At 29.6% G+C, this 27,079-nt stretch overlaps 1 protein-coding gene across 6 annotated transcripts; it reads left to right on the top strand.

Annotated features, from left to right (window-relative positions):
* Window positions 1-1,010: 1,010 nt before the first annotated feature.
* On the top strand, window positions 1,011-8,460 carry LOC111299680 (protein MEI2-like 2). Of its 6 annotated transcripts, none has more exons than XM_022895026.2 (13): window positions 1,011-1,434; window positions 2,268-2,321; window positions 2,437-2,580; window positions 2,665-3,134; window positions 3,336-3,494; window positions 3,588-3,704; window positions 3,804-3,955; window positions 5,077-5,168; window positions 5,296-6,238; window positions 6,332-6,416; window positions 6,505-6,573; window positions 6,845-7,024; window positions 7,744-8,460. In XM_022895026.2, the coding sequence occupies exons 2-13, from the start codon at window positions 2,279-2,281 to the stop codon at window positions 7,858-7,860; spliced, it is 2,571 nt and encodes an 856-aa protein (XP_022750761.2). In that variant the 5' UTR covers window positions 1,011-1,434; window positions 2,268-2,278; the 3' UTR covers window positions 7,861-8,460. The 6 variants fall into 6 exon arrangements, with proteins under 6 accessions (XP_022750761.2, XP_089603788.1, XP_022750765.2 ...); XM_089747662.1 differs by having other exon boundaries at window positions 1,347-1,434; window positions 2,405-2,580; XM_022895030.2 differs by lacking the exon at window positions 1,011-1,434 and adding an exon at window positions 1,483-1,633.
* Window positions 8,461-27,079: the final 18,619 nt, after the last annotated feature.

The following is a 27,079-nucleotide window of genomic DNA, read 5'->3' on the forward strand; positions in this document are numbered from 1 at the left end:
TTTTTTTGCTGCAATGGTTAGCTTCGTTTCACTTGAGTTTATTTGATTTTGAATCTATTTTTTTATTTTATTTGATTTAATCTGCATATTAAATATTTTAATTCAATTTAAATTAATTTTTAATCATAAAATAAAAAAATATTTGAATTAAATTAAATTAGAATTCTTATTAATTTCATATACATTTTAAATTTTATAAATATAAAATAATTTTATACATAAATATATTTAAACATAAAACACTTAAAAAATAATACAAAAAATTTTATTTTCAAAAATCAATAAATTAAATCAAATCAATAAAATTTAATTTGAATCTGTTTAATCTCAAAAAAATTGATTTAGGTTGGTTTTAAAAAATCTAAAATATGAATTAAAATAACTAAATCAAATGCAATTCAATCTATATGCATTCTGACCTAATTGAAAATGTTAAGTGGGAATTGGATTATCATATTTGTTATTGTTCTTGGTTTTAGGAATGTAAAAATCTTAAAATGCCCCCCGCAAAAATGGTAGTAACAGGTTCCAAAAGTATCCCACCAGACCGCAGCTGAATCCGACGCTTTCACCGATGCAACAACACGTCATTCGTCCCCATCAGCATAAGTACAAAAGTACAAATAATCAGCCGTGTTCACCCTCGTTAATTCTCTACAGAAATTGCAAAATCCTACCAATTATATATCTCCACGCGTATTCTTAAACAAGTCTATGTATGATATGGGGCATTCCGTTTTGATTCTGTGAGATTTTTTTTTAAACAACTTGACACCAACAATCCGTGAACCAATAACTCCACGCCACATCATCAGACAGTACCATTGCAAAGTCGTAATAAAACGGAATATAAAGGGTAAAATACAAACCAAAATTATCCCCTTTTTTTTTTTTAAAATATAGCAGTAATGGTGTTGTGTCTTGTGTGGGCTATGTGTCAACGGACGCCAAACAATATTCAAATTCTGCAAAATCTTTTATTAAGTTTCTTTTTATAGACAGAAAACAGAGTACCTGACAAACGCTGTTTTTTTTTTTTTTTTTTTTTCATTTTCATTTTCTTTCAATTATTTTTCTTTCCCTCCAATCATTTTCCTCTCTCTAATAAATTTTCTCTTTCTCTTCAATGTAGTGTTTAATTTTTTTTCTTTTGTTTTGGGTTTTGTTTTTAATCTTCTTAGTTTAGTTCTTTATTATTTTCTTTTCTAGTTTCCCGGCAAAAGAGAAGGAAGTAGAAGAGTATAAGAAAGAAATATCTCTGCTTCTACGAAACTCTCTTTCTTTCACTTTCACTTTCGCTTTCTAATTCCGTTTTTATATATATAATTTTGGGTGATCAAAGACAAAAACTTTATTTGGAATCAGCCCAGTCAAGTTTACTTCTTCAATGGACTCTCTTTAACTACTTTCTCATATACCATTTTCTTGTAAAAGGTATTTTTTGTACTTTCCTATTTATTTTTTTCCTAGGTAATTATTTTTGTGTGTGTGTGGGAATTGTCTATTTGTTTTGGTATCAATAACTACTAGTGACGAGAAAAACTGAGTGATGCTGAGAGAAATGTTTTTAGAAACTGCTGTAAAGGGCTTAATTTTGTTTCTGAGCTTAGAAATTTGTTGACTTTATTACCAAGTGAAGTTCTTTTTGAGCTGCTGAGTTTTGATTTCTTTTATTTATTTATTTATTATTATTCTTTTTTTTGCGGAAGTGAATTTTCCATTTTCTTTGACATAATTTCCACAATTCTTTTTTTGGGGTGCTGACTTATTGGTGCAATGTTTTACTGTTGATGTTATTTGATCATGATTATCAGCTCTTTAGAGCTTGCACTGTAGATAACCTTTTCTATTTTCTGTTTGATCTTGACAATTTGCTTACTTTATTTGGATTTCTGTTATTTATAGAGAATCATTGCATGATTGACTACACAATAGGGAATTCTAGTTAACCAGAATTTACAATAAAAGTTTTCTGATCAAGTACTGATTGCTATTTTGTAGTTTAATGTTAGCGACATGATTATGAAACTGGGAATCAGAAATTTCATGTGTTTCGGCTTTTGCACAGTATGGTGATTACTAGTTACTTGAATTGCTTTTCAGGAACTGCTTTATGGATTGGAATTCGGTGTGACCTTGAAATTTTCATGAACTCTTTTCAATATGCTATGCTATTCTAGGGTTTCTGCATAATCACTGTTGTATATGCTGAATCAGTCTGCATTATCATATTTTTATAGTTAATATTTGACATTCTTTGTCTACAGAAAGTGATTGAATGGAGCAAAGTTCAAAAGGTTTGATGTCAAGTCAATTTGAAGGTATTACTTCTTTCAGCAACTGGTTGAATCTAAGATACAAATGCTTGTGATCTTATTCATCTTTGATTATATATTGTTGCCAGATCTTGATCAGTCATTCATACTTGTATTATAGGTTCATCAAATACTCCTTCTGTCAACATTAGTAGAAAGTGGGAAACTGGTGCATGGGGAATCCCACGTGGAACTGACACATATAATTCATCAAGTGATGCAAGCTTGTTTTCTAGCTCATTACCTGTCCTTCCTCATGAAAAATGTATGTGTCAACTGTTGATATGACAATGTTGTATATTGTGCCATACTTAGAATACGAATGAGGTTTTCTTTTGCTAAAATGCAGTGAACTTTGTTGATGTGGAGCATTCTGGTCATTCTGTCGATGATAACTCACCTCATTTACATAAGCTAGAGCTTGAAAATGAAGGAAAGGACTTACTTGAAGATGTTGAAACAAATGTAATTGGAAATTTACTACCTGATGATGAAGATGAGCTCCTTGCTGGCATAATGGATGACTTTGACTTAAGTGGGTTGCCTAATCAGTTGGAGGACTTGGAAGAATATGATGTCTTTGGTACTGGAGGTGGAATGGAGTTGGATTTTGAACCTGCAGATAGCCTTAATATTGGTATATCGCAGATGAACCTATCTGATGGGATTACTGCAAATGGTATTGGTCTTTTCCCTCTTCCAAATGGTGTGGGAACAGTGGCTGGGGAACATCCATATGGCGAGCACCCTTCAAGAACATTGTTTGTAAGAAATATCAATAGTAATGTTGAAGACTCTGAATTGAGATCTCTCTTTGAGGTATTCTATACTAGTCTGTGTCCTAATTAAATTAACTAGTAATCTGGCTAATAGATCTCTTTGCTAATAATGGTTTTATTTCTTGGTTTTTTAACTAAGAACTATTTTGGTCTTTTTCTTTATTTATGTGCACAGAATGGTTTTCATCTTTATTACACTAGTATAATAATTATTATCTTGAAATTTATATGCTTCTTGCAGCAATATGGAGATATCAGAACTTTGTACACCGCATGCAAGCATAGGGGTTTTGTAATGATTTCATATTATGATATTCGAGCTGCGCGCACTGCTATGCGTGCGTTGCAGAATAAGCCGCTAAGGCGACGAAAACTGGACATTCATTTCTCGATTCCTAAGGTTTGGTGTAGTGTATTTTGTTTTATGTTTGAGTTTCACATTGTTGATCCCATCAACTAGTTTAGAAGCATTTTCTCGCTTGTAATAAACCAGGATAACCCATCAGAGAAAGATATAAATCAGGGAACTCTTGTAGTATTCAACTTGGATCCATCAGTATCAAATGATGACCTTCGCCAAATATTTGGGGCTTATGGAGAGGTCAAAGAGGTATTAGTTTTGCATAATTTGTTCCTCGACTGCTTTCAATCGCCATTTTAACATGTGTTCGGCACTTTCTGGTTACTTGTTTGGTTGTGAAAAATGCAGATCAGGGAAACACCACACAAGAGACACCATAAATTCATAGAATTTTATGATGTTAGAGCTGCAGAGGCAGCTCTTAGGGCATTGAATAGGAGTGACATAGCTGGAAAACGCATAAAGCTTGAACCTAGCCGCCCTGGTGGAGCTCGTCGAAAGTAAGTATTAATTTTAACTTCTTTGTGTTTGATGTTGGTACAAGGTCGTCCTTGTCAGATTGTTGCAATCAATGAGATGAAGAAATAATCTCCGATCAGATAAGGGAAGTTAATTGATCCATGAGCAGATTTTCTTGTTACTGCCTTTGATTTCACACACAAGTTCACAAAGCAGTCGTTTGTTCTGATCAAAATAAAATCTTTTTCTTGGAAGAGCGTCACTCTTGCCGTGTCTTTGAATCATAAGGACTGTTGACTGTTAATTTCTTCCAAAACTATAGGTAGTGGAATGCGGAATCATCTGATTTCTTGTAGGTGTTTCTTCAAGATGATCTTTAGCTGTTATAAATCCAGAAACACATGATATGAGCTACTAATTCTATTATGTTGATTTAATCTGGTGGGACAGAAATTTGGAATGAATGTGAAAATATAGAAGTTAGGAGATAAGATACTATCTTTCTGTACAGTTAACAAAAGCCAAAAGTGAATAGGAAAGATGGTGGAAGCATTTTTTTTCTTCTTTTACGTTAGTCATGTATTTATCCTTCTGAAGTTGGCAGAAAAAATAGAAAAGGATTGAAAGCTAGATTCCTAGTTTCTGATATTTTCTACACATTTCTATCTACCAGGCGTGCTTCATATTCCCTTTTATATCTTCCCTTCAAGGAACACGCTGTAACTTCTGAGATAAGAAGAATTGTAATATATATATGTAGCATTTAGCCTTTTTTTCCACTTTAAATCACAGTTCCTTTCTGATTAAAAATTCCGAAATTCAAAATAAGTAGAGTATCATAGATTAGTAACCGGGAACAGGAACTGCCAATTCTTGAACAATTATGGAGAAAGGGGGAGTCATGTGTTGTGACTCTCCTAGAATACTTTCACAAATACACTTAGAATGTTTACTGCTTGTGGCAACTGGACAACATTCGAAATTGATTTTCCTTATTTCAGCTACCTAAATTTGAAGTATACACTTTCTATACTTTATTAACATTCTGCACCAGTTTTCTTTGGTGTCTGAAACTTTTGTGCATATATGTAAATGTTTAAGTCTGCTATAGTTGACCGTCCAAAAAGGAACTCTGCTATCTTTGATGTCTCTTCTTTATTAGCTTGATGCAGCAGCTAAGTCAAGAGCTAGAACAAGATGAAGCTCGAAGTTTTAGACATCATGTAGGTTCTCCGCTTGCAAACTCTCCTCCAGGTAACTATCCTAGATGTTCTTCAATTTATGTGTACTCAACAACTTTTTGCTCAATACAATCAGTTCATTCTGCATCTGCTGAAAATGCATTTTCTATTATTAGCTGAATGATGCACTGCTGTAACAGGTAACTGGGCACAATATGGCAGCCCTGTTGAACAAAATACTTTCCATGCTTTCAGTAAATCTCCGGTTTTGGGATCTTTCAGTCCTGTAAATAACAATAATTTGCCTGGACTAGCTTCAATTCTCCCACATCATGTGCCTAACTCTCCAAAGATTGCACCTATTGGTAAGGACCAAGGGAAGACCAACCATACAAATCCAATTTATACTAATACTGGAACAGTGCAAGGAGCAGCCTTCCAGCATTCTCGATCCTTCTCTGAGCAGAAGGTAAGTGCGAGTCCTGGAAGACTCTCTGCCTTTCCTGAATCTAATTCAAGGTCATCTGGTGTTGGAACATTGACTGGTCCTCAGTTTCTTTGGGGAAGTCCCACTCCGTACTCTGAGCATGCTAGTTCTGCTTGGGCAACATCATCAGTGGCACACCCTTTTTCATCAAGTGGACAAGGTATTCCATACACAAATCGACATGGCTCTTTTCTTGGTTCAAGTAACAACCATCATGTGGGATCTGCCCCTTCTGGTGTGCATATTGATAGGCACTTTAGCTATCTCCCAGAGTCACCTGAAACATCCTTTATGAGCCCTGTTTCTTTTGCTGGTATGGGTTTAAATCGTAACAACGGAAGTTTATTGATGAATATTGGTGCTCGTGGCACTATGGGTGCTGGTGTTGGTCTCCCAGGAAATGTAACAGAAAACGGTTCACCTAGTTTCAGAATGATTTCAATGCCAAGGCGGGGTTCTATTTTCCTTGGGAATGGTTCTTGTCCCGGACAAGGAACAGTTGCCTATGAAGGATTGACTGACCGCAGTCGAAGTCGGCGAGTTGAAAATAATGGAAACCAGATTGATAACAAGCAGCAGTATCAGCTTGATTTAGAAAAAATAATTAATGGAGAAGATATTAGGACCACTTTAATGATTAAAAATATCCCCAACAAGTAAGAAAAAGTTAATGAATGCTGAAGAATTTTAATGTTTTATGTAAAATGCTTTTTTTCTTGATGGTTTCTGCTTTTATTCTATTTCTTTAGGTATACTTCAAAGATGCTACTTGCTGCCATTGATGAAAATCACAGGGGCACTTATGATTTTCTCTACTTGCCAATTGATTTCAAGGTACTTTTGCATGGCGATCTTTGACATGTTTTATGGTTATGTCAAGTTGAAACTGCTGGTGATTATTAATTGACTTATCCGATTGCAGAACAAGTGCAATGTAGGTTATGCCTTCATCAATATGATCTCTCCTTCACATATTATCTCCTTCTACCAGGTTCAACCTTTGGTCCCTTTGTTAAGAGTGTGAAAAGAGTAGTGTATATTATCAATAAATTAGTATTTTTAACATCATAATAAGTTTATTAAAAAAAGCTAAATTAGTTGGTTATTTATATAGAATGGGACTAGGAGTTCTCTTCCTGGTTTTCAAGGTGATCATATACGGCAACTTAGCCATATAAGAGAAAGATCTGAGTTTCATACTTTCATACATGTATCTTCTTGGTGAAGAAAGAAAAGAGTTAATTCCGTGGAAATTTCTGCAGGCATTTAATGGAAAGAAATGGGAGAAGTTCAACAGTGAGAAGGTTGCATCATTGGCCTATGCTCGGATCCAAGGCAAGGCTGCCCTTGTGGCACATTTCCAAAATTCAAGCTTGATGAATGAAGATAAGAGATGCCGGCCAATTCTGTTCCATTCAGAGGGCCAAGAGACTGGTGATCAGGTAATGTATTTCAGTCAAGTTTTTCATAGGAGCTGGAGGGCTTTTACGAGTATTTATTCTTGTTTAACTCAGAATTTCCTTGCCAACAATAGATTAGATATATGAATCCTATTATTGGATTAATTTACGCTAATTCAGTCGGACATAGGCATGTTGGTAGAAATTCAGGCTAGAAAAAGTGTAAAGAAGGAATAAATAATTTTTAAGCTTGCATCTCTATTGTTCTACTTTATGTTTTACCTGCTTGGGAGAAATGGGGTGCCTGAAATCAATTCAAATGGACAACCAAGGAAAAGAGGGGAGGTGGGGTGGTTAGAAATAGGAGAATTTCTCTAACTTATTCCTAATATCTTCTGGGAATCAATGACCAAGGTAAAATACCTAGTAAGTTGTAATTTTAACAAATTGAGAGAAACATGATGTGACTTAGATTTGGGAGAAAACAGTTCAATCATTTTAAAAGTATAAAGCCCTTTCTCTGTTTTGGGTGAGGAATGAATCTGAAACGGCAAAGCAAATGATTAACCTCTGGTTGTGGGCCTATCGGCCCATATCATTATCAACAGTAATGCTGAATTATAAAAAATTGCATTGGTTACAAGTTGTTTTAAAAACTGTCTAAAATTCATGAAGATATTTATCGGGGTCATATTTCTGTCAAATTTTTCTGGACACCAGTATAAGACGGTGTGTTTATTTATATGTTTGTGATCTTGCAGGAAAATTTCCTCTCTAGCAATTTGAACATCTGTATTCGTCAACCAGATGGGTCTTATTCTGGGGATTCATTGGAGAGCCCAAAGAGCCTTTTGGATGAGAAGCCAGAGTTGAGTTAACAATACATTTGGAAATCTTACTCTTAGCTTGAGATAAAATGGCTATGAGTTCTAGCAAGTGGATAGGTGTCTTAAATGTATAAAGTTGGAAGAGAAATCAAAGAAGAGATGTATGTTATGCTTGTGTCATATCTGGTGTCTGCTTTTCAGTTACGGACACTCCATGGCAATTCACTAGAGAAGTCAAAATTAAATGAGGCAGAAAGTGTTTTGTTAACATGTAGAGCAAGAAATTGTTATTGAACCAGCGGTTGAAGAATAAGGCAGGGAGCACGCTGCTAAGAATTGAAGTTTCTTTGCAGCTGTGTGCAGTACTCGCCAATCTGTGCATAGGTCTCCTCTGGGGTTTTTGCTTTTTATCATTGACATTTCTTGGCCATTGATGTTGATTTGCACATATGGTTACTTGTACGTAAATTTTTGTTGGAGAATCCAAATTCCAGGGTGCAGGGGTGTTGATAAATTGTGTATAGGAGGGGGACAAAAAGAGCCTATAATCATGGTAAATCTAATATGCACCAGTGTTCTGAACAGGTGTAATTAAACTTGTATTTGTCAATATTTTGTCTGAACAGTTGTTTTAAAATCCTCGTTTTGTCATTGTGTTTGTCCCCGTTACATTTATGCATAACGTATTTATTAATTTAAATTTGGTGATCAACTAATATAGATTTAACTAAACATTGAAATAGAAGAAGGAATAAACATTGAAATAGGATAAAAGAAGTTGCATTTTTTAAGAATTTGTTAAATATTATCTTTTGAGAATGATTATATGAATTAATTTAATTAAATTTTTAGTTTCTCACTGAATATTATTTAAGAAACTACCACAAGGACAAAAGGGGAGGGCAGAAAACAAGGTGACGTGTATCCAATCATGCATGTGATTAAATACCTAAGGCTTATTTTACTTATCTTCGTTCGGTAAAAAAAATAAGAAAGAGGAGGGAAAAAGAGCAACGGTTAAAATATAATGATTGAGATATTAAATGTTATATATTATTATGAATTTTAATTATTAAATTAAAAACTTTATATTCATCATTCTTTTTATTAGGAGTGTAATAAAATTAAATTGAGATGATATAGTAAAAAGTTTGAGCTTATGTTTGACTTTTAACTCGTGTCTTGATATTTGGTTTGAATTCGATCGAGTTTTATTTTTTTAGTTCGAGCTCAATTTGTTATTAAAATCAAACTACTCGAGTTTATTAAATTAAATTCGATTAATATTTAAAACTAAACTCGATTTTTATATTTGATAAAAGCTTGATACTCGATATCGATATCTTTTACAATTATTTTTTTATCAAACCTAATAAAAAAGGTTTTGAATAATCTCTCGTCATTTTTTAAAAAATGTTTTGAATAATTTCTTACAAAAATTAAATAGGACTATTCAATGTATTTTTGATAAAAAATATCTTGAATAATCATTTTCAATTTTTATGAAAGGATTATTCAAGGCATTTATGATAAAAAAATGTCTTGAATAATTTCTTTCAATTTTTTATTAAAAATTATTCAAGACATTTTTGCCTAAAAAACGCTTTGAATAATCATTTTATAAAAAAATGAATGGGATTATTTTAGGCATTTCTAACAAAAAAATACCTTTAATAATCACTTTCAATTTTTATGAGAAGATAATTCATGGTGTTTTTGACAAAAAAAGCCTTGAATAATCCTATCAAATTTTTTGGAAGGGATTATATATATATATATATATAATTGGATTGTCCAATACGTTTTTGACCATAAACACATTGAATAATCCCTTACAAAAAATTGAATGAGATTATTTAAGGCATTTATTGAAGGAGATTATTCAATGCGTTTTTGACAAAAAATACTTTGAATAATCCCCTTTAATTTTTTTATTAAGGATTATTCAATGCGTTTTTGTCCAAAAAATGCCTTGAATAATCCTTTACAAAAAATTAAATCGAAATATTTCACAAAAAAATGGAAGGGGATTACCTTGAATAATCCCCTTCAATTTTTATTAAAAAATTATTTAAGGTGTTTTCTGGTAAAAAACACATAGAATAATCCCCAAAAAAATTGAAAGGGATTATTCAAGGTGTTTTATGCTAGAAACGCTTTAAATAATCATATTCAATTTTTGTAATAGATTATTCAAGACATTTTTATTAGAAAATGCCTTGAATATTCTCATTCAAATATATATAATAGAAAAGCTCAATTAGGCTTGCAAGCTATTCGAGTAAGGTATTAATATGCTCGAATTCGACTCGTTTGATGAGTCGAGTTGCTCGAGCTCGAGTTCGGGTCATAATTATTGAATCAAATTCAAGTTTTAATCAAATCAAATTTGAGTAACTTGTAAATACTAATGTATCATTTACACCTCTACTTCTTACTAATCATAGTTAAATCTGACCAAACTAAAAGTCATATAAAAACTTTTGGCTCATAAACAATTATGGAATATATGATTTTTTTTCATTTTTTATTTTAAAAAAATATTTTTTATACTTGAAACTATCAAGATTTTAACTATAATCACTAAAATTAATAGTACAATATTCTATCAAAATATCATATGTTGGCAATTTTATGAATCGAACAAGATTTCTACCCAATTTGATCCAATTTTTACCACTACAATTAATCCCAGGCGATAACTATGGATGCTTGTTGCTTCTTTTTCTTTCATTTATGCACCTTTTGTGTGGTTATAAACTCGAACGTATTTATAGTTTTAGATGTTGTCATAATGAAACTACAAATGTCATACTTTTTGTATGAGAATTAAGTAAATGTCAAGCTTTTTCTACTCTATGCTTGTTCATAGGTTTCCAAAACATTTGTTGCTCAAACATCTAAATGCATGCCAGGAGCACTCTTGGAAAATAGAATGTTCATTTCTTTTTCCATAATATTTCCACCAAAATATTTTATACATTTTCATTGGTATACTTTGTACAACCAAAAACATGATTTTAGCAGTAGCTAAGGAAGCAACAACAATTTGAGTGACAATCATGAAACCCCTATTCAGGCTTTTGCAGCTAATTCCAAGCAGTCCACAAGCGAATTGCATCTTTTTTGAAAAAAAGCCATTTAGGTCTCTTTGAATTACTCTGACTTCTCGTTTTGAAAATAATGTGCCTCTTTCACCGAATTTATAACAGAAAAGTTAAATTCAATAGTTGGTATTTAATGAAGAAAATTTTTTTAAGCTAACAACATTTTAGGCACCTCATCTATATCTGCTTCAAATATGGTTTTGATATCAATTGTTAGGTAAACAGTTTTCAAACAATTCAATCATTTATGCAAACAGAAGCATAATCAAACAACGAAATCATCCATATACTAGAAACAACTTAACATGGTTTGACACAAATTTTTCCTTTCCATGGGCTAGGAAAAAAACAATCATTAATTATAGAGAATTATAAATTTATAATCAAATTAATCACAAACTAATCTCTAAGATCCTAATCTAAACAATCACAAATACTCCCATTTCCAAGAGAATTGCTATATGTGGCTATCGAGATAGCCACAATGATGTATGGATAATGGAGGAATATTGTGTGAAAGAGTTGTGGGTTAAGTTGGTCACAATTCCATCTGTGCAACTATCATGTCCTATCATGTAGAGGCTAAAACCAATTTGTTTTTTTTATGCTGGTGAATTTTTAATGGTTATTCATGATAAACTAATTTTGTTCTGCTCAAAAGATAATATATTTGAAAATCTTGTAATTCATCACATTAGTGACCTTGTTGGTTGTTTTCGAGAGTAAAAAAAATATTGCATCCAATTTAGCACTTATGTGGATAGTTCATATACTCTTAGTGTATAGATGGTAGCCAAAAAAAAATCGATGGCATTCATGACGTATATACTTCTAGTGGACAGTAAAAAAATCACCAAGCTTGTCTATACTATAATAAATTTACTCTCTCTTAGCACGTACACTATTCCTTACCCTCTTATGCTCTTCCTTAGTCATTGGATTTAGCCAGAATGCAACCTTTGAATATTCCTTATGATAATTAGAGGGACCCTATCATCGTCATCCCCATTGCTGAGCCAACCTCCCTTTGAAACTACTTTATAACTCCTTGAACCCTTATGCTATGTTTGGATAAATATTAATAAAGGAAAGGAAAAGAATGGAAAAGAAAGTTTTTTAAAAGAAAAGAAAAGATATATGTAACCCTTGTTTGGATAATTAAAATTAATAAAGAAAAAGAAATGAAAGGAATTCTAACAACCATTGTTTGGATAAAGAGTGAAAAAGAAAGGAAATGATTCATTATAATAATTTTTTTCGATTATAACATTTCATTGCTTGTGATTTTAGAGCACTCTTGGACTATGGTATATTTGCTATTTTGTATGGCCTCACAATTACTGCTATATCAATGGTTTTTAATCAAGTACAATTGGAAGATATTTTACAAACATTCATTGATGAATTTTGAATTAGTCTGTCATATTATAAATCTAAAAAATATATCTATTAATATTCAACCATTCATCAAAATCAAGTCACCAAAAAATTATAAAAAAAATTTTATATTGGAAGAGATATGTGAAACTTACTTAAAAAAGAGATGACTTTAAAAAAATTATAGATAATTGTGATATGTTTAGGTTTTCTTATTAAGTTTTTAGTATTAATAAAAAAGATGAACATAATAGTCTTTTTATAAAAAAAAATATTTTTCAACTTTCCTTTCTTTAGTTTTTCCTTTAAATTGGGGTATTAAAAAAATCAGGTTTACAAGGGAAACCAAAAGTTTTTGGTTTTCACATTTTTTCCTTTCTTTAAATTAAAAATTTATGCAAACAAAGGAAGAGGGTTTTGTTTCCTTTACATTCTTTTACCTTACTTTACTTTCCTTTCTTTCATCTGCCCTCAATCCAAACAGACTGTTAGAGTTCACACTAAAAGACATTATAAAAGAAAAGAAAGAAAATGTATCAAAGTAAGGATAAGGAAAGAAGGTTAGATGAAAAAAGAGAAATTTAAGGTTGGTAAAAATAAGTCAGCTTGAGAGCAAAAAGATAGCAAGTTGAAAAAATAAAAGCCTCAAGAAACCTTTTATATAGCCAATGTTCAGATCAGATGAATGATCCAAATTGTGTCACATGTCTGGATGGTTACAGAGGATGACTTTTCGCCTTTTCAGCTTTGAATTTTTACTACCCAAATACCTCTCTCATTAAATGCAATTTTCTAATAGCAGATGAGCAAATTGAAATTTACACCTATCCAAACCGATCCGATCAATTGTGAAACCCATAATAGACCGACCAAATGGATTAGTCTTCAAGTTAACCTTGTACTAGATCTGTTAATCAAATTCCAACACCAAGAAAAAAAACAAGTCTCACATTGAATGAATGAATCATATTGGTAATGATTCACAAACTTGCTTAGCTCAACCTTAAGCCACTTAGACACAAGGTTACTCACCTCTGCTGTCTAGAACAGACTAGTCAAGTGTATAACTCGAGAGACTAAGCTCAACAACTATGACCACATGACAAGTTGGTGCAATCAAAAGTGGCTACCACTACTTTCAACCTATAATCGATCATAAACTTCCTCCACCCGACTCTTACATTAGCCCTAAGAGCATTCAACCTCGGCAATGTGAGGTTGGGCACAAGATATGAATTTTCAAAACCTATGCCAAAAATACTCGAGGTCGGACTAGCAAACATGTATGCCAAAAAAGTTTAATTAGACACGTATCAATCTGATACTCAAACCGTTTGATGGAGGGATAGAATGTTAGAGGCTTTTTTTAGGTCTAGAGGACAAGTTATTCTTTTCCCCCATTAGAGACTATCAATAGATGTAATGGGCATTTTTTATTTTTGGGTCAACTTGAAATATCAGGCCAACCTAACATATACAGTGCCACATTAGCTTGGCCACGTCATTATCTTACCCCATAGACCACTAACTTTTCGCTTATAAATGAGCCATCTAGGTACTATCTAACCCAATCTAATTCTCTTTTTTGTTTTCCTATTTGCTTTTTTTTTTTTACTTTCGACTGACCTCTAACTTGAGCATCGGAGCTTAAACGTAAGGAACACTTCTTGCCTTGTTCCTAGTTACTCTTTTTTCCTTGTGGTTTTAGGGTATTTACCCTAAGCTCGGAGCTCAACATAAACAGTCATAAATGACAACTTCAAGTGCTCAACTTCTGTGAGTTTTCCTATTTCTAATTTCTTTGTTAATCTATCCTTTGTTTTGGTCATGATCAATAAGCATAATCAATCTAGTTGTCACCTAGTGTCCTTTTTCCTCTAGTTTTATAAAGCTTAATGTTAATGTATCTACCTTTGGAAAGCTTGGTCTTACCGTTATTGAAGGTTTTATTCTAGGATCACACAAGGTTTATCAAAAAATTTTTTTCTATGCACATTGGAGTGAGACTCAAAATTTGTTAAGTTCCTTGCCATTAAAGAGGTTTTTTCTGTTATTTTCTTCTTTTCTTTGGGTTTCTACCTATAAAGTCATTATTGAAAACAATTAAAACAAAGCCATTCATTTGTCAAACTTTCATTTGTTTGTATCTTGGTGTATACAGTACATCTTTAATCATATTGAACGCCTTAAAATTCGAACAAACAGGATCTTATTCAAGCACATCTTTCATGAAGCTAAATCAATGGCTGACGATTTGGCTAAATCTAGGATACACTATCCAAGTGCACAAGTGTCGTGGTTTTAGTTTTTAGTTTCATGGGTTTAGTTGAGTTGTTCCTTACTTTATTGCTTACTCTTATGTGTTTTTTGTTTTTCAATTTAAACTTCCATCTTTTTTAATTAATAATACTCATTGCCTTTAAAAAGAATAGCTCAACAACCATTTCCTTAAGATTAACACTAAATTGCTTCTTTGTTTGATATGCCTCAATCCAAGTGACTCATTTTTAGCTTTTAACAATGAAAAATTAATTTATTTTATTCTATTTTATTCTCTTAAATTTTACTAGTTGATTTTATGACACTTGATAGTTAACTTGAAACTTATATTTTTTTTTACATGCACTATAATATTGAATTTTTGGATGTCAAAAAATGAGTTATCATGGTGAAAATTAGTGAAGACAAAGAAAGATATTGTTTATCCATTATATATATATATATATATATCTTTTGCTAATCAAATTAGCTTTGAATCTTTCCAATTACGACTTTAAGTATTAAAAGAGTTTTTTTCACTAATGAAAATAATGAAGAGTGGATTGCAAAATTGAATAAGAAATAGTTTGATGAATGATTGCTTGATTAAATATATTAAAAAATTGTATTTGAAATTGTTGATAATGAAGCAATTATACAATAGTTTCAAAATATGAAAACTCATCATGAACAAATTGTAAAAACAATAATGTTAGTATTAAATTGATCAATGTTTTGAAATAACTAAAACTTTAAGTGTGATTTTCAAAATTAAATTTGTTTTTAGATTTTTTTTGTGTATTTGAAAATGAAATTCTCTATGTACTTCACTTGAAAATGTAAGTTCAATTGATATTCAAAGAAAAATGTTTTTTCTTGGACTTAACATAACCTTAGCGTTATAAAAGAGGATTGACTTTCTCAATGTTTAGAAAATGAACGATTTTGATCAAATGAGTTTTGGAATAAAGTCAATCCCTTTTAAAGGTAAAAATACTAAAAAATTCATGTTTGTGAAGTATGAATTGATCCATTCCTTAAAAGGACCAATCCTTTATAAATAAAATTTATTTTAGCTAGAATTTTCTGAAAGGTTTGTTCTCCCTTATGTAAGGATCTATCCTTTAGCCTTGTAATAGCTAAATTTCAAATTTGTACCAAAAGGATTGACCTCCTTACAAAAGATTAACCTCTCATGAAAAGATTGATCCCCACCCTAAAAGGAAAAATGCCTTTGTCTTTAATGATCAAAATTTTCAATTTTGAAACAAAATAATCGATCTTTTATAGCAAAAGATTATCTTCGATGTGGATCAAATTTTAAAAAAACCAAAATTTGAAAATTTCAACAGTTATTTCTCATTCAAATTATCCACAATAACTAGAATTCATATCCCACTAGAAAGATTCGAGATTAAAAGACATCATCTAAAAGTATCAAATGATCAAGAAATTGTACCTAAACTCAGCACATTCCTACCTATTAAAAGTTTCTATTAGTCTGCAAAAGCCTCAATCTACTAGAAGATTTATAAGTTAAAGGGAGTGAAACCTTTGAGTGAATTTTGTATTAGGATTTAGTAAAATCCTAAAAGAGGATTTGGTTCAGGGAAAAGTAAGATTTTGGGTTGAAGTCCTACTTTTTATAATTGATTCCTTAGTTTGGTTCATAAAATATGATTTTTGAAGTTTTCTAAGATTTTAATAGTGTTAAGAAGGAGGAATAAAAAACTCTCATCTTTTAGAGGATTTTTTAGATTTCAAAGGAAAAGTGAAAATTTATCCCAATTTATCCTCAATTACATTTTCAAATTATATAGACAATATTATTTACTTTAGAAACTTAGTAATTTTTTTTATAAAATATTATGAACATAATTTTTTTTCTTGATACAAATATCATGTTTTTTAGATTAAATATGTGATCTTTGTTATATTTTCAATAAAAATTGAGTTTTTAAGATTAAAAATACGATTTTAAGTGAAAAGATAATAAAAAAATCTATTTTTTAATATTTTGCTTGTTGATATATTATGAGAAAATTTATAATTTAAATTTTCATAGTTTCAATAAAGACTATTTATTAAAGATAAAATCCATAGTTTTTGTTAAAAAACACAACTTTTTATGGAAAAAAAATAGCCATTTTATATTTTAAATAGAGTCATTGTTATTGAAAACCTTGAGAAGCTATGATTAAAGACGCCATTTTTGTTAAAAATATAAAAAAAAAAACTAAAATTTCAGAATTTAACAAAACCAATGTTTGTAAGATAAAAAAATATATATGGCCTTTGTTTAAAATATGAAAAAAGTTATCTTTCAAAATTCAACAAAAATGATATTTTTAAGATAAAAAAATATAGTTTTTGTTAAAAATATGAAAAAAAAATTATTTATTAAAATTATTTTGTTTTAACAAACACAATGTGTTATTTACATGTTACGTGTTACTTGTTATAAATGTTAAGTCTTATTCACTTCTTGTTCACATGTTATGTGTTATTTATGTGTCATCAATAATAATATAGTAAAAGACTTTATTAGATAATCTTATATATCTTTAATCTAAATAAAAAAATTACATTCTCTAAATCAATAAAAACCATGAATCACATATTCTCCTTCAATATTATTTTTCTCAAGATTCACTTTCTCTCCAAAAATCACACATTTTTCTTCGATATCATTTTTCTCATGAATCATTTTTTCTTTCGAAATTTTAGAATCTACGAATCAAATATCTCATGAGGAGTTTAGAGATTGCTATATAAACTTTAAAAGTAGAGATTGTAAAGGTTATATCTAAGCCTATAAAAAATAGGTTGTAAAGATTTAAAGAAATAGTGGATCAAGTTTTTTAGCAAGTAACGCTAAAGAAAAGAATGTAAGTGCCTAAAAAAAGGATCAAAATTTTATAAATTATTATATTTGAATTTTTTATTTCTTAGCCTCTATTTAATTTTAATTTGATTGTGCTTTGATTTTGCATTTCTTAAATTATGAAATTTTCACATTTAAATATATTTAAAATTTATTTTAAAAAAAATTTGAAGAGAATCCAATTTACCTCTAAATAGATTTATCTACACGTGAATTAATAAATATCTACAAATTATTTTTTTTATTTGCATTTTTTTTTGTAATGAAATTGTTATTATTTAAGTATTATGGATGAAAAATTTTATATTTACATGTTTTTGTATTATGATAGATAATATACTCAATTAATTTTTGACCAGATTGAAGATAATTTTTGGTTGCGCCACTAGTTTAAATAAATCTCTCTAAAATGTTAGCCTAGAGCTGGGGTCACTACGATCTCAGAATGGAAACCTTGCCTCCATGTTACCGTATGCCGATTTTTATTTTGCTCTGTTCAATCTTTTTCAAAAGAGGTTTTTTTTTTTGTAATTCTTTTTTTTTTTCTCATTGCTTCAAAAGTCTCTTCGAAAATAATATGACAAAAATAATATTATTAATTATCTTATTAAAAAATTGTAACTTCTTAGATCACATAAATAAGACTTTTCAGAGTAATTGAATATTTATTATTCAATAATAAGTACATCATATTTATATATTTTATTCAAAAATTTGAGTTTAAATTCATGTTTTTTAAATTTAAAAAAAAAAAGGTGAATGTAAAGTTTTGGGTTGGACAACTTGATGCCGAAACCAACCCAACATGGAATGTAGTGGACCATACATGCCATGGCCTGGAATATATTGTCTGATTATGTGTGGTTGCATTCTTTGGGTCTATTGAGTCAACATGGACTTATAGACTATACATGGTAAGCTAGTATGTCCTGTGCCCATGTATGCCAAGCATGACCCATTCAGAGTTGGGCGGCTTAAGGACGAGTCTTTCATATCTTCTCCTTCGTCCGAAACAATCTAGTTTTTCTTTTCACACTTGATTCTTATAAGAAAAGGATATCAATGGTGGATTAAATATTAATATACATATATATATATATAAATAAGTGATTAATCCTTTATAGTGTTTTTGTGATTGGATAATTACAAAATTATAATTAAAATATTGTAATTGAAATACTCCTTCTCATGATGTACAATGTTATTATTTATTTGTTATTTGATTTGTAAAAAGTAATAATTTTCTTCTTTAAAAAAAACTCCTAAAAACTCTTTAATCATTAGGTTAAGAAGTTGAGAACTAAATTTTTAATATAAAAATATCATCGGCACAATTCAGTTTGAACCAGTGAAAATTTGATTTACGATCAAATTATCTATCATTGGATTATATGAACTTTATTAAATAAAAGAAATGTAGGTTATGAGATTGAAACTGACAAATATGCACTTATGTGTAGAAGATGTTAAGTCTTCCCTGTTAAGTACTATCTCATTAAGGGCACAATCTAATTCGAAATAGTGACTTCTTGATTTGAGGTCAAATATTCTATCACTGAATTTAATTTGAATAATCCCTTCTAATTTAGTCAAAAAAAATTGCTTAAGCTAAATTCTTTTATAATACGGGGAGACTGTTTGGCTTAATTATGCCATAAATACTGTATAACTTGTATTTGGGAGGAAACTAGGCATAAGTTGGAGAAAGTTAGATGGCATAGGGTGGTTTGTTTTCAATTCGATATCCCCAAGCATGGCCATGACATGACAATACTTAACAGATTACTGATAAAACAAAGATTCAGAGACGAGAATTTAACTTTTTTTTTTTTTTGTAATGAGGAATTGGAATATAGAGATTATTTGTATTTAACATGTGATTTTGCTATGCAAGGTTGGACATAAATCTTGCATATATTTGGAATTCACCGCCTTGATCTACTTTCACAAAAAAGTTATCAACACAGTAAAAAAAAAAATAACAATACAGGGATTTACGTGAAAACTCTAAAACCAAAGAGAAACAACAAGCTATCAAATGCAAAATCACTATGTGAAAATTGTTATAATTACATAGAATTTATCATTCAACCCAAATTGATCCAAAAGTCTCTTAAGAGATTATTACCCAAAACCCTTTATACCCAAATACTCCTAGAATACAAAGAGAAGAGAAATAAAATAAATGAAAGAGAAAGAAAAGCTAATGCCCTTAACATGGTTTTTGATTTGCTTCTATGGTTACCTCTAAGAAGAATGGCAAGGTATTTATAGGCTTCCTCATCTTCCTATCAATACATCCAACGGGTAAGGTTAGTCCTTACCAAACACATATTAATTAGATGTACAATGGAATATTGGTTGGCCACCTATCATATTAAGTCAATTATATTTGACCAATTTACAAAAATTGGATTAATAAGATACTTGTTTAGCTAATTTTTGTTCTTTTTGTTCTTTTACTGATATTATGGATAGCTTGTTGCTCAGTGTAGTTGGTGCTCGTTGTAGCAAGCAAGTCACCCTGCTTCTTTGAATAAATAGAAATCTCATTTATAAAAAAAATCTTAAATTATTCATAATTAATTAGATTTATTATTAATTAATTATAATTAAGTTTATTTCTTTATATTGCATTTTACATTACAATCAAGTTTATGGGACAAAGTTTATCATGACCAATTATTTGCATGTTTTGAGGTAAGGGCAGCTTAATAAATATACAAAGGAAAACTTATTAATCTTCTTTTTCCTTTTTTCTTAAACTTTTATATTTGATTACACATATGGTATCGAAATTATCAATTAGATACTTAAAAAAAATTGAAAATTAAGTTTTGAATTATAATTTTGTCCATTTGCTACTAGCACCCTTGACTAACAAAGTTAATTAAATGGGTGATATACATTTAAAAATATTCAATAATATCTAGACTTAACAATTTTTGTATTTATGTGGTGTTTATTTTGTATCAAATACGTATAAAATATGAAAATTATCATATAACAAATCATATTGACACGTCGAATAAGAATCATATTTTTTAATTTTTGTTAAACTTATATATGGGTTCTGTTAAAACTTTAAAATCATATTATTTTATGTATTTTTTTATATATTTTTATATTATGTCATTGGATCACATTTAAAATGGTCAGGTTTGATAATATGACATGTGTCTAAAACAATCATGTCATTTAAAAAAAATTAAATTAAAAAATCTAGAAAAAAAATCCAAAAGATAAAGAATAAAATTTACAAATATAAAAAAAAAAAATTGTAAGAGTGAGGAAAACAGAGAGAAAAAAAAAAGGAAATGAAGAAGAAGAGAGGGGAGGGGAGGGTCAAGCTGGATATGATATGCCACGGCTAAAGAAGATCAATGCCAATTTATTTCATGTTCACTAGATTAGCACCCCTTACCCTCCCCTTTTCCCTCTGGCCTTCCCCTTCCCCTTCTGGCCTTCCCCTTCCCATTTCCCTCTCTTTTCTTTTTTTCTTTTTTTCCATCTCATATTTTGTTTCAAAATTTTTTTTGAAAGTTTTTGAATTTTTAATTAAAAAAAAAAGAAAAAGAAACTAAGAAAAGATGTCATATTTTATACAATGGCAAATTGTGATTGAATATTTTTGAACATATACATATTTGACTAATGAAATTTGTCAAGAACATAGTTAACCTAAATTGGTCTGGTTCTATTATTATATAAGACTTATAATTAATCCGCTTTAAACTATATTGAACTAAAAGTTCAATTAATAAATTGGTGAATTAGTTAGATTTTGTTGAACCAAATGAATTTTAAATTTTTTTAATAAAATGACTTTAAAAATTATGATTAATTTAGTTTTTATAATTAAAATTATGAATTATTGTGTTATTTAACTAAAATAATATATTTTGAAGTAAAATAAAAAAAAAAAAAATGATGTTGTCCTCCGTTGCACTATTTTTTGGGTACATAAGATGCGTGTACAGCTCATGAGAGAAGGGAGAGGAAGTCTTGGTTTAAAACTGAGACCTGTATGTCCTTCTAAGGGCTTCTTACGCACTAGTCCAAGGAGCTGAGTATATATCTTCACTCGCACTTTATGCACGCTAAAAAGTCAACTTAAAAAAACATAGCTCGTTTTCATTGCTATTTCTAGGTGATACAGTCACATCAAATTGAAGGATAAGGATTTGGTTCGTTAAAATTAAAACTTTATCGAACAATTTGGAGCTTGATTGATTTTATATCTAATATCATCATTTTGAAAGAAATTTTTCTTTTGTCTCTAAGTTTTTAAAGTATTTACTTTTGTTTGATTCTTTAAATTAATGTAGTTGAATTATTTGACAATTTGACTAGTATTTTCATAGTTTGAGTTAGGAGTTTAAATTTTAAATTTGTTATATATTTTTTAAATATATATATTTTTTCACATTTATTATATTATGTTATATATTTTAATTTTTTAAGTATTGAATTATCTATAATAGAATTTTATTATTTATCACATAATGAATTAAATATTTAAAATATTTATATTTTTAATATCTTTATTAATACAACAATTAACCCGATTAATCTATCAGTTGAATTAATGATTTGACGATTTGACACATTAAACGGTTTAATATTCGATTAAATTTTCATAATTATGGTCAAAAGTGTAATTCGTTGGATGGAATTATAATTGGAGTACTTAATTGCAAATTTAGTACTCTTTTATATTTATGTATTTAATTTTATTATTAATTATAATTAAACCACAAATCCAAATTGTTACATCTTAGCTAAAATAATCCTAGACTGCTCCCTTTTCACCTCTGCCATATTAGGTTCATTACATATAAACACACAATTATACCATGCAAAAGGATATAAACTTTTCATAAAGGAAATTACACTTAACGAAAACCAAAAAAAAAAAAAAAAAAAAAAGAACTGGTATACAAGAATATAATTTTTATGATTTTTACTATCATCTACTAAAAACAAAAAATTACACAACATGAAACATCTACTATTATTAAAAAATAAAAAGTGGAAAAAATATAATATAAAATTATAAATTTTTTACAAGATAATAATGGGCAATAACTACAACAACCTTAAGGTACGAAAATTATAATAATCAACTTGCACAATAAAATTAGAAAAAAAGTTATCAAGAAAAATTTTTTGCATGTGATAAGAAATCATAGTATAAAAATTACTAAGAGACACAATGCTATAAAGTTTTAGTTGAAGTGCTATTTATAGCTTATAAAAAAGCATATAAAAACAGTGGAAGATGCAAAGGTTAAAAATTAGAAAACAAGAAAATTTGAAAGAAATTTTTTTGGACACCCTTAAAATGTCTCTATGTACACTCTTTCTATTAACAGAATTTGTAAATCCGTTAAAATAAAAATTTATAATATTTGCAATAATTCTTGATTGAATAATTGTTTAATTAGATATATTGAGAAGAATGTGTTTGATAATATTCTTATTAATGTAATTATGAGTTTTTTTATATGCGAGAACTTTGGACAATTATAATAATATATCAATATATTATTTTAAATTTGTGTTTATAAATTTTTATATATATTATAAGTGGATAAAAAAAATTGTGAATCTACCACTAGTAAAAAATAGTGATAATAATTATTAAGTAGTAAAGCGCATAAGATTTGTAGACATCTCATTTCGTTTGGAGCATGTGATTGATTTCTCGATTTTGATCTTATCGAGATTGCTAGTCAAAAATCAAGTTTATTGGTTCTTTAGGCTCTAAATGAATTTCCCAGTTCATGTTTGGGCTTTGAACCCAAAATATAATCTCTATTTTGTTTAGGTTTAGAGCTCGATTATTGTTACATGGGTACGGGCAAGCTCGACAAGCATTTTATTGTCCGATTCTCTAATAAACAAGAAAATAATTAAAAAATAAAAAAGGGAAAGAAAATTAGATTGAATTTGTTGGAATCCCGTATGTAAATTGGGTAAAAAGGATTTGGAAATTACACTTGCATAAAATTGGAAACAAAATCATATAACCATTGACCTCAATCAAAGCGCAACAGAATCTCAAGATCCAAGTGTGGAAAATCTGTTAAATCCCTAAAATTTTATTAGAAAAACCCTATAAATCAAACTCGAGTCCACGAAAAATGGGGAGGTTTTTTTTCATCTAAGTTGTTTTTTAGGGGATCAATTTGGGATTTTGAGTTTTTGATTCTTAATCTATTTTTCTAGGTTGTGTTTTCATTTAGGTTCTTAGGAAGTTTTTGGGTTTGCTTTTGCAAATTTAGGTTTTGTTTGAAGAATTTGCTTTTGCATTGTACTTTGGAAGGGCTAGTCTGTTGATTGCTGGTTTTATTTGGAAAAGTTTGGATTTTTGGAAAAATCTAGAAATTTGGGTTTAAGTTTGAACTTCGAATTTTCCATTTGAGATTTTCAACCAAGATTGAAGTTTTCAGTTAGATTTCAACAAGTTCTCTAAAAGTCAATGACTAAACCTAGTTTCCAGCAAGTAGATCTGAAGTTATTTTAGAAAGAAAGTAGAGCAAAAGAAGTTAGAAAGAGAGAGAGAGCTGAGGCAAATTGAGGAAAAGGCTGGGATTTGGCCTTTTATACCAAGCTATAAATGATGTCGTTTAGTGAAGTACTTGACCCATTTGACTTGCGTGTGACCTGCGCCCCTGCTCGCCTCTAGGTCTAACCCGTTTCGCAGGTAATTCTTTTTCTTTTTTACATTATTTTTTGTTTTCATTTTCATTTTATTTATATATTTTTTATTTTTACATATATCTTTCTTATTATGATTATTATTATTATTATTATCCTAAACTATTATTCGACTTAGTATCTTAAATTAAACAACTTCTGTTTATTTATTTATTTATTTAAATGTGTTTGTTTTATTCATTTGTTATTTAAAAATGACCAAAATTTTTTTCTAAAATAAATTCATGAATCCTATCTTATCAAATTATTGGAAAATTTTTCATAAATTTAAATTTTTATGAATTCTACTAAAGTATTGGAGAATTTCATAAATCAATTAACTATTGAAGAATTTGTATCTTAAATTAAATTTTACCAAACTATTAGAAATATTTAATGCATTTTTTAAAAATAAATTTACAAGGAAATCTTACCAAACTATTATAAAATTTTACTAATTATTTTCTTGAATAAAATATATTAATGAACTCGATGACAAAGCCTTTTCAGAGTGGGACACTAGTTTTTGTGAATACTCATGAGGTGAGAAAATCATCCTAAATTGCTACCAAACTATTGGAGCAAATTTAGGATTAATTTATAATAATTAAATTATCTAGTAAAATTACAAGAATATTTCAAGGCTTAAATAATTTGAAATCAAACTAATATAATCTTTTGGATGGACGCTGTGAGAATGCTATAACCTTTTCACTCGTAATTGCACTCTTGAACCTAAAATCTGATTAATGGATTTTAGAATATACTATTTAAAGATACCTAAGTCAATATTAAAACTTTTTTTTAAATGGGATAGATTCAGTTAGGTCACAATCGCACCTAAACAAAAAAAAAATATTGATGGTGACTCTTAAAATCTGTCTAGCGGTAGGTTTACAGATCTATACGTTATGACAGTTTGATGACTCCGCTGGGGACATTAAGAGTCATGCCAGTAAATGGTTACTTATTATCCAAGCCTAACCTACTAAGTTTAAGATTTTTTTCCTTTTCTTGTTTGCATTTTATTTATTTATTCATTTTATATATCTGTTATTTAATTACACATGCATAACATAAGCTCTACACTCGAGTTCATCCCTTAGAAAAGAGTAAAGTGCCTACACCTTCATAAGATTTCATGTCTCGCATGGGCTAGCGAAAAACTCTCACTCAAATTTAACCATTTTTACTTGTAGCCTATAATGGATGAGGATTGAGATGCCTTACTAGCCTATAATGGATAATAATATAAGGAATAATTTGAGAACCCTTAGATTATCAAACCTTTAGACCTAGCATATAAGTAAACCCTAAGGGTCCGAAGTTAAGTTAGAGCCATGCTTTCCCTTGTGTTAGAAAATCCTCAATAGGATACATGATGGGAAATATATTTTGCTTGTAAATTTATATAGTTTCTTTATATATGTTATTTGCATACTAACCTTTATGTTGTTCTTTTGTATATATTATATTGTTCTTTGTATATATATCATGTTTACTAACCCTTTTTCTTTTATTGTATATGTATGTATTCATATCATTAAATCCTTCTTATTACATTCATGAATTTTTGCATTCAATCTCATGCATAATTAGGTAGTTTCATAAACATCCCTTTAAATTTGTATCATAATTGTATAAAATCAAGGTTGCAGGATAGCTCAACAATATATAACATCTGAGCCTAAGCTAAAAGAATGAAGCAAGACAATGCAAATTGCATTGAGAAGTTGGAGACAGCCCAAGAAGAGCTCAAAAAGGAGTTGAGCAAAATTTTGAAAGAATTAAGCAAGCTAAACAAAAAAATGACTATAGAAGAAGAGGTTAGACCTAAAAACCATCAATTACAAGATGTTGATCCTCTATATCCTCTTAGTTATAACTCATATCATGCCTATTTTACTTAAAGCATATCACCATAACAATTCACATTCCCTACAAGATACATTTACACAAGAATACCATATGCACCAACTCAAGGGCAATTTCAAAGTTTTGCTAAAAAAGTAATAGAGTCGATCTCGATCCCTAACTCAGATTACCTCAAGGAGAATGATAAGCTAAAATTGAAGGTGATTAAAAGTTTAAAGGACTCAAAGTCTTAACAAAAGATGAACTTGCTAGAAGAGAGACTAAGAGCTATCGAAGGTTTAGACTTTTATGATTCCATAGATGTAGTTAGCCTCTGTTTGGTCCCAGATGTTGTAATCTCACCAAAGTTCAAGGTTCTTGAGTTTAAAAAGTACAATGGCACTAAGTGCCCAATCATAAATGTCGTAAGTGATGAAAAGCTATTGATGCATATGTTTTAAAATAGCTTTATTAGCTTAGCTACAAGGTGGTATGTTTAACTAGATCGAACCCATATTCACTCCTGAAATGAGTTTGCCTAGGCATTTATTAGTCAATATCGCTATATCATTGACTTGGCCCTTGATCGTCTTTTTTTACAAAGCAAGGAGAAGAAGGTAATGGAGTCTTTTAAAAAATATACCCAACAAGAGATGGATATAGCTATTCAAGTTCAATCTCCTCTGATTGAGAAAGAAACTATAGTTTTGTTCATTAGCACCATGAAAGCACTATATTATGAGAAGATAATAGGAAAATCAATAAAAAATTTTACTGATATAGTGATTTTAGGGGAGATTATTTAAAAGGCTATCAAGAATGGCAAGCTTGAGGAAAGAGAGGCCAGTAATGCCAAAAAAGGTGGGATGCCTAAGAAAGAAAAAGTTGAAACCAAAGTGATGAATTTTGAGGGATAACAATTCAAAAGTCATGCTCCATATCCATCATATATTCATCCTGCTTACATTTAGCAGCTAATAATATTACACAAATCTCTTACCAGCCTTATTGCCTAACCATGAACAACATCACTTGAAGTCCTTATCAACCAACTTTTCAACCACTCACATATAGGCCTAGTTTTATT

This window comes from Durio zibethinus, chromosome 18 (assembly GCF_047325235.1).
Source record: "Durio zibethinus cultivar Kanyao isolate XHJ-2024 chromosome 18, ASM4732523v1, whole genome shotgun sequence".
In the NCBI taxonomy this organism is placed as follows: domain Eukaryota; kingdom Viridiplantae; phylum Streptophyta; class Magnoliopsida; order Malvales; family Malvaceae; genus Durio; species Durio zibethinus.

Bases quoted from the DNA above. Each gene is read 5' to 3' on its own strand.
- LOC111299680 (XM_022895026.2), top strand. From the start codon at position 2,279: ATGGAGCAAAGTTCAAAAGGTTTGATGTCAAGTCAATTTGAAG. The intron at 3,135-3,335 runs GTATTCTATACT...TGCTTCTTGCAG, and splicing joins AATTGAGATCTCTCTTTGAG to CAATATGGAGATATCAGAAC. The intron at 5,169-5,295 runs GTAACTATCCTA...CTGCTGTAACAG, and splicing joins GCTTGCAAACTCTCCTCCAG to GTAACTGGGCACAATATGGC.